The sequence below is a fragment of the Cynoglossus semilaevis genome, chromosome 1 (genome assembly GCF_000523025.1).
Source record: "Cynoglossus semilaevis isolate Cse_v1.0 chromosome 1, Cse_v1.0, whole genome shotgun sequence".
Classification (NCBI taxonomy): Eukaryota; Metazoa; Chordata; class Actinopteri; order Pleuronectiformes; family Cynoglossidae; genus Cynoglossus; species Cynoglossus semilaevis.
In genome coordinates this window covers 23,840,662-23,847,905 of record NC_024307.1, presented here as the reverse complement: position 1 = coordinate 23,847,905, position 7,244 = coordinate 23,840,662, and the positions used below count along the sequence as shown (strand labels likewise).

Sequence of the window (7,244 nt, the reverse complement as noted above, 5' to 3'; positions counted from 1 at the left end):
ATTAGGACCATAGAATACAGAAATAAATAAGGAGTCAGATTATACTGAAACAGATTTTTAGAACTTGTTTAAAATATGTATAGATATGTATTTTCTTGTATTTATAATGACCTCTGTGGATGTGGGATGAAACTGTAAATAATGTCAACAACAAGGCCAAGTGTGACTCCTGCCTCCTCTGGAATATACTTATTAGGAGGTGGATCATTGCATACTTGGGATTGTTACATGTTGAAGGTATTTTTCTGTTGCTTGTGAATATTTCATTTGGGCTTTTCTTCTCTGTAAAGAAAAAGATTTGGGTTTTTGTACCAAACATGTTATGAAATGGATTTAAATAATATATATGATGCACAAATGGACATTAATGTCCAAAGTTACTGGGCTTTTAATAAAACAGTGACTGTGTTTACATGATGGTTCACAGCATATCTATAATAAACCGATACTCAACTAAATCTAGAAACGGTCTCAGTGTTTTACATGGATACAAAACTTAACATTAGTGGATTATTAAAGTTGTTTCTAGAAATTTATATATATCTATCTGGAGCTAATTGTTCATAATATTTTACTTTCTGCTAACCTTAAGGTTTCTACTTTGTTAACATAGTCATTTTGGTAATATTTTAGCTACTCTTAGGCCAACTATTGGTTAGCAGTTGGCTCATGTTTAAAATGACTAATGATTATGGTATGGCTGGCTTGGTTTTCCACTGATCAGCTTTTAACTCTTTAGTGTAATGTTAGCTATGTTTGGGTTTTTGTAATTTTCTTTTTGTTCTTTTTGTCATACTGCAGACTTTCTTTAGTAAACCAGGTAAATGTCAGTTTAATCATTTCACTCTTCTTTCAGTGTGGTGTAAGAGGAAAAGAAAAAATGTCTGTAGTGCAGTAATTACACCACTTTTTTCCTTTTTTTTTTTACCTTTTCCTGTGTGAGCTCTTCGGCAAAAGACAGAGAGGGAAGAGGGTGAGGTTGAATTCTTGGTCTCTGTCCGGTCTTGTCAGAAGATTCCAGCAAACTCCCTTCAGCCTGGGGATATGTGGAATCAGCTTCGGGATGAAACCAAATAACGGTCTGAGGTTTTAGGGTCTGAGAGCTGAAAAAAAACAGATCAGTTAGTCACACACTGAAGGGCATTGAATCAAGAAAATCAATATTTAATATCTGTTATTCATTTAGCCTTACTGGAACCATTACTACATTTATTGTTCACTTTTGCATAATGTAAACCTAAAATACAATTATTTAAAATTGACTTAAAACAAAATAATGAAATATTGCAAAGAAAGAAGAAACAATTCTGAAGCACTTTTTTATTTCTTTCACTTGAATAAAAAAAAAGTTTTTTCTTTGACTTTTAAAGAACTACTATAATGCATTAAATAATGTATTATTTATATTGTTATAAACACCTGAAAAGTGTTTGGTGCAGCTTTCGTTTCCGGCAACCTGACCGTCAACCGGAAGTGTTATGTGTATGATTAAAAACACGGCGGTAGTAGCTACTGCGGGCTAAAAGGGGTAAATTATTATCATAAGCTAATAATATATATATTATATTTTTTCCGTATAACTATTTATACAAGTCGTTTTATGCGTCCACGTCTCCGGTTGGTGCTTTAGGAAACTAATGAGACAGACGAGGAGTCTGCTAACGTTAGCTCTTTGAAGCTAATGACTTCAATATTTTATTTAAGGGTTAAAGTAATGTAAGACAGAGATGTTGACCGAAGAACCTTTTTTTCACTGGGGGAAAAGGGTAAAACGGTAAAAGTGAGACTGCACTTTTTACTAATTACTAGTACTTTATCCAATCAATGAGAAAACGTTTTTACATTATTATTTAATATCTTCCTCTAACTTCTGAATCTTAGACGACTATTTCATGAGTAAGCTATTACAATATAATAATCGCCATCTAAATAGTTGACTTTAGTGCAATTTAATAAAATTATAGTTTTGTCGAGTTTTATTACGATGACCTTTTTCTGTCCGAGTGAAAATGTTTGTCTTTCAGGGGTCACATCCTCAGGAACTATGTCTTCTCCAGAGCTGGTCCGCTATGGTAAGAAGCGCGTCCTGCCTGTGTGCCCCAACCCACTGTTCCTTCAGTGGCTGAATGAGCTGAGGGACGAGGCCAAAGAAAAGGGACTGAAGATCCAGTACACGTACCAGAAGGTGAGGACAGACCCACAGCACAGCGCAGGTCGAAATGTGGTCTTCTCTTCCTTTGGTGTAAGACCTACATCAAGACAAAATTCTTATTTTTAATAATGCTGTTCACAAACAATGGAAGCAAAAAGATTTTACATGACATGCTTGTTATCTATTTTTCAGTCATTACTACTGCCTCCATTTTCATGGTTTAATCACATTTGTTCAGAAACTGTTGACTTCCACCACCATCAAGTTTTACTGTACTATAAAAAACGATCTCAGTCCATCAGAATTTCCTCAGTCAAACAGTTTGACTCTGACCTGCAGCTCATCTCCTGGACTTTAACCAAGTGTATGTTGTTTTTTTCCCACAAGGCCATCAACTCTTTGAACAAATACCCACTGCCTCTGAAAAATGCCAAGGAGGCAAAGATTCTGCAGAACTTTGGAGATGGAATTTGCAAAATCCTGGATGAGAAGATGCAGCGATACCTGAGAGAGAACGGTGAGGAGCAGCAGAAGGATGGTCTCTGTCTTTTTAGGACATACTGGTTTGTTGCTTTGACTTTTCTTTTTATGACATGAGAATGAAAATGAACAAAACTTTAGAGGAAATTTCATAAAGACAATTTACCAAAAGTCAAACTTTATCTTAAAGAATGGAATGGTACCTTTCATATCAGACTTTTTGTGTTGTGTTTTGTGTTGTGCTTCAACTTCATTGTTTAATCCATGGAGTCTTTTCTCCAGGTCCAAATGCTTCTATTCATTCACTCCGTGCAGCAGTGCTGCCACCTGCTGGAGCAGCAGAAGAACAAAACAGACAGGTAAGACAGGACTTTATCTGGCAACATTGTTTTCCTTCATTTAAACTATAACTACATCCCATAAATCCAAGTGATTGTATTCCAATGTTTCCATGTAGAAGGGTGATGCAGAGAATCATGGGAAGGCAAAAGGAGGTGGGAGGAGAAAGAGGGAGTATGTTCCTCAGAGGAGATCTGGAGGTTACGCTGTACTGCTCACTCTCTACAGACAGTCAAAGGTTTGACTTTTCTGTGAATACATGACTGTAAACACAGAGAGCATTTCATTCTTCATCATCTTCCTGGTTTTTCTTCATCTTCATCCTCTCCAGACTCCAGGCAGTAAAGGTTTCATGTTTAAGATGGAGCTGCAAACAGAAGCTCAGCTTCTCTGTGACAAGTCCTTCAGTGTGGTGAGAAAAATAAACTGTTTATTTCCTAATTAAATCTCCTTTATGGTCATGTTGAGTGGTTTATGTGTTTTTTGTTGGTTTATTTGTAGCCAGAAGTGGGCAGTAAGTACACAGCCTGGTCTTCTGTCAGCACCCTGATCCAGAAGAACCTGTTGATCAAAACCCACAACCCTGCCAGGTACAAATAAACTCAGTCTCTAATCACAGACAGTCTGTTCTGTCAGATTCAAAGATTCACTGTGAAAGAATCTAACCACATTTTTCTTGTCCTTGTCCGATCAGATATTCCCTGACCGAGGAAGGCGTGGCTCTGGCCAGGCGTTTAGAGGCATCAGAACAGTCGTCCCAGGTCAGGTCACAGGTCAGGAGTGACGAGAAGAATGAAGAGGAGCTGGAAGGAGGTGGTGGGCTGGTGGATCTGACTGGGAGTGAAGAAGATGAAGAGGGAATGAAGTAAGAAGATAAAGTAATAAAGTAATGTTTTAAAAAACGTTGTTTTCCTGCTTTAACAAAAACCACTTCCTGTTCAGTCCTGCAGAGGTTCATCACTCTGCACCACAGCCAATCAGCAGTAGCCGCAGTGCCGTGGATTTAAGTTCACAGATGATGAGCAGGACAAGCCGCAGAGATCGACTTCTTCCAGGAACCTTTGACATTGTTCTGTGTGTGGACTTTATAGAAACCACTGGGTGAGAGGAACAAGCATCAGTATAATCTGGACATTTGATTTCAGATGTATGTTTGTACTGGGGGTCCTCAGTTTACGACATCGTGGTTACATCGTAAATGTATTAAGAAAATTGTTCCATTATTCCAATGTATGGCATTGAAACAAATTTAGCATTGGAACTAATTGTTGAGCAGAGCAGATGACTACGTCGTCACGGTGTGCTAGATTTCTAAGATGGCTTTGTCAAGTTACGTCCCACCACAGGAACGGAATTCGAGGATCGTCTGTACTGGATTTTGGCAACTTAAAATCAGGAGTACCTTTTGTTACCAAAATTGTTGTTTGGATCCTCATTTCTATGATGTCATTGCAGGGGTGGGAATCACCAGAAGAAACAGGAACTGGTCAAAGAGCTTCAGAGAAATGGCATCAACTTTGACGTCAGGAAACTCAACGTTGGCGACTTCCTGTGGGTAGCCCGGGAAAAACTGGCCCCTCTTCCAGGTAAGAACCAAGACTTTCCTGAAGAGGAGCAATGTTGGTCTCAGGTCTAAGGAAATTTGTGTGGTGAATTATCAGTTTGTTTTTCTGTTCTCAGGTCAGCTGAGGGCGCCGGTGGGCAGAGAGTTGGTGCTGGATTATATAATTGAGAGGAAGAGGATGGACGACCTGTGTGGCAGCATAATCGATGGACGCTTCAGGGAGCAGAAGGTCAGCACATCCCTCACACATCCCTCAGCTCAGGTAGTTGACGGTCAATATTTACTCCAAGTATTTGAGATTTTGTTTTATTTACTGTCTAATGCAGTTTCGTCTGAAGAGATGTGGCCTCCGTCGGCCCATCTACCTGGTGGAGGAATGCGGCTCCTCTGCTGCTCACCTGAGTATACCTGAGGCCACACTGCAGCAAGCCATCGTCAACACGCAGGTACATACACAACCGTTCAAAAGTTTACAGATCTATTCTCTGACCGTCCACAAGGCGGAGCTGTTTGTTCAACATGTGGTTGTAACTGGAAGGGCATTTGTTCTCAATTTGGTCTTATTCCTCTGCAGGTGGTCGACGGCTTCTTTGTAAAAAGAGTCCAGGAGGTCAGAGAATCTGCAGCGTACCTCACCATCATGACCCGCTGCCTGGCCAAACTCTACCAGGTCTCACACACACACACACACACACACACACACACACACGCACGCACGCACGCATCGTAAGAAGAATGAGGTGTTCCCTGTCCAACCGCTGCAGTTTAAATGAAATAAAAAAGTGAATGTAAAGCATCAAAAAAGACAAAGTTACTAACAGAAGGTGGTTAAAAAAGGTAAACAGACGACAGAGAAAACCAGGTTGTGTGGCTCAGTGTTCATTCAGGTTCTGGTCTATTTTTGGGCCAAGAGTCTGAGACAGCACTGGATAGAAGGAAACAACAACAACAACAACAACAAGACCCCTCCATTCAACATGTTGGACGGAGGGGTCTGACAAGGGTTAAGTCATGCACAGGTTTCAGGGTGGATGTTGTGTTTCAGGAGCGGACACTGACCTGTCGCTCTAGAGAGCTGGAGGGTGACGGAGGTGAAGACCAGGACTCACTCATGTCTTTCGCCGAGTTTAACCATGGAGCTGTTAAAAACAAGGTTCTGCTTCTGAACTTTCTAAAAGTCTTACTTCAGTCACACCAAGAATATAATAATAAAATGATTGTCCCCCCCGCCCCACATCTGTGCTGCTCAGTGTCAGACGGTGAAGGAAGTGTTTGCTCGACAGTTGATGCAGATCAGTGGTTTGTCTGGAGACAAAGCTGCAGCTATTCTGGACCAGTACACGTCTCCACGCAGGTGAGTCACCACATCCACACCAACTACAACTACACCAGTGTATTACAGTTTTTTCTGAGCCACAACACATACTTGACATTAAGAAAATCCCACAGTGCTCCACCAAACAAAAATGAAATTTAATGCTGAATTTTGCTTAATTTTATTCTTTTAAATTTATTTTTTATTGTAAGTTTTAATTAAATTAACTAATAACACATTTAAATATTTAATTCCAATTTTAATTTGATATATTTATTTATTGTTAGCACTTTTCATCCTCCATAGTTTGCAGTAAACCACTGTCAACTCCAATGCTTATAAGAGGATTAAAAACTGACCAGTGTCCACCTGAAGGTTTTTTACTACAGATTGTGAGATTAATTTAATCAGGGTTAATTATTTAATGGATTCACAGCCCTGCAAATACTACAGTATAACGACTACTTTGGTCTACCCTGCAGTCTCCTGATGGCATATGAACAGTGTGTCAGCGAATCAGAAAAAGAGAAACTCCTTTCCTCCGTCCGATATGGAAAACTCAAAAGGTTTGTAACTGTTTGATTCCGACATTTCATCCGTTATTTTTACTAGGCTTGTTAAGGAAATGTTTCATTTCTGTTTTTGCAGGAACCTGGGTCCAGCTCTGAGCAGGACAGTGTATCAGCTCTACTGCACACAGGGGGCGCTCTCATAAAAAGACTCATCAAACTGCCTCAACCACAACTGAAGCTGCTGCTATTTTTTGTTTGTTATTAAATAAACCACCGTCATTAGCATTCTCTAATTATTGTTTCCAATAAATATTGTTTTCTAAAGTTTCCAACGTTGACTGTTTTAATGTAAAAATATGTCATTGTAGTCACTGAGGTAAAACTGAACCAAGGATTTAAATCAGTGAAGTCATCAGTAACACATTTAAACTTGATAGAGGCAGCGGAGTCTTTTTTTAATCTATTCTCAAACTTATTTGAAGTTCTTCATCTCCACAGCAGCTCTAGGGGTTCTGACAACAATTAGTTTGAAATACTAAAAGTATTAAACTCACTCAGTCAGCGGGGACGCAGCTGCACTCCCTCGTCTTAACCATCAAAACACCTGCAAATGAAGAAAGTTAATGTGGTAACTGACAAAAAAAATCAAACAACTTTCCTGTTGTCATTTCATAAACCTTACTGTCAGTTCAACAAAACAAACAAATAAACAAAACGGTGCGTCAGCAGTGGCCGAGTGGATAAAATGCTTTTTATGAGGAATTTCTAAACCCAAACCTACACCCATACTATTATGGCCCATATTGGATTAGAAGAATGTGGACCATATCAGAAGTCTATGTGGAACTCTGGATAGATTCTGAATGCTACATCTTAATCCCA

At 39.4% G+C, this 7,244-nt stretch overlaps 1 protein-coding gene across 7 annotated transcripts; it reads left to right on the top strand.

The window, feature by feature from the left end:
* Nucleotides 1–1,421: 1,421 nt before the first annotated feature.
* mus81 (MUS81 structure-specific endonuclease subunit) lies at nucleotides 1,422–6,689 on the top strand. Of its 7 annotated transcripts, none has more exons than XM_008320252.3 (17): nucleotides 1,422–1,528; nucleotides 2,025–2,185; nucleotides 2,540–2,669; nucleotides 2,915–2,991; nucleotides 3,090–3,209; nucleotides 3,303–3,383; nucleotides 3,473–3,561; nucleotides 3,666–3,836; nucleotides 3,914–4,072; nucleotides 4,427–4,557; nucleotides 4,652–4,764; nucleotides 4,862–4,981; nucleotides 5,110–5,205; nucleotides 5,581–5,688; nucleotides 5,786–5,889; nucleotides 6,333–6,416; nucleotides 6,499–6,689. In XM_008320252.3, exons 2-17 carry the CDS (start codon nucleotides 2,045–2,047, stop codon nucleotides 6,563–6,565), a joined length of 1,791 nt encoding a protein of 596 aa, XP_008318474.1. In that variant the 5' UTR covers nucleotides 1,422–1,528; nucleotides 2,025–2,044; the 3' UTR covers nucleotides 6,566–6,689. The 7 variants fall into 7 exon arrangements, with proteins under 7 accessions (XP_008318474.1, XP_008318496.1, XP_008318479.1 ...); XM_008320274.3 differs by lacking the exon at nucleotides 1,422–1,528 and adding an exon at nucleotides 1,536–1,774; XM_008320257.3 differs by lacking the exon at nucleotides 1,422–1,528 and adding an exon at nucleotides 1,536–1,780.
* Nucleotides 6,690–7,244: the final 555 nt, after the last annotated feature.

What these genes read in the sequence shown, in the direction of transcription:
- mus81 (XM_025057379.1), top strand. Translation starts at nt 1,985, where the DNA reads ATGACCTTTTTCTGTCCGAGTGAAAATGTTTGTCTTTCAGGGGTCACA. An exon ending in GAAGATGAAGAGGGAATGAA is followed by an intron (nt 3,837 to 3,913) that starts GTAAGAAGATAA and finishes CTTCCTGTTCAG; the next exon opens with TCCTGCAGAGGTTCATCACT. An exon ending in GACGCTTCAGGGAGCAGAAG is followed by an intron (nt 4,765 to 4,861) that starts GTCAGCACATCC and finishes TGTCTAATGCAG; the next exon opens with TTTCGTCTGAAGAGATGTGG.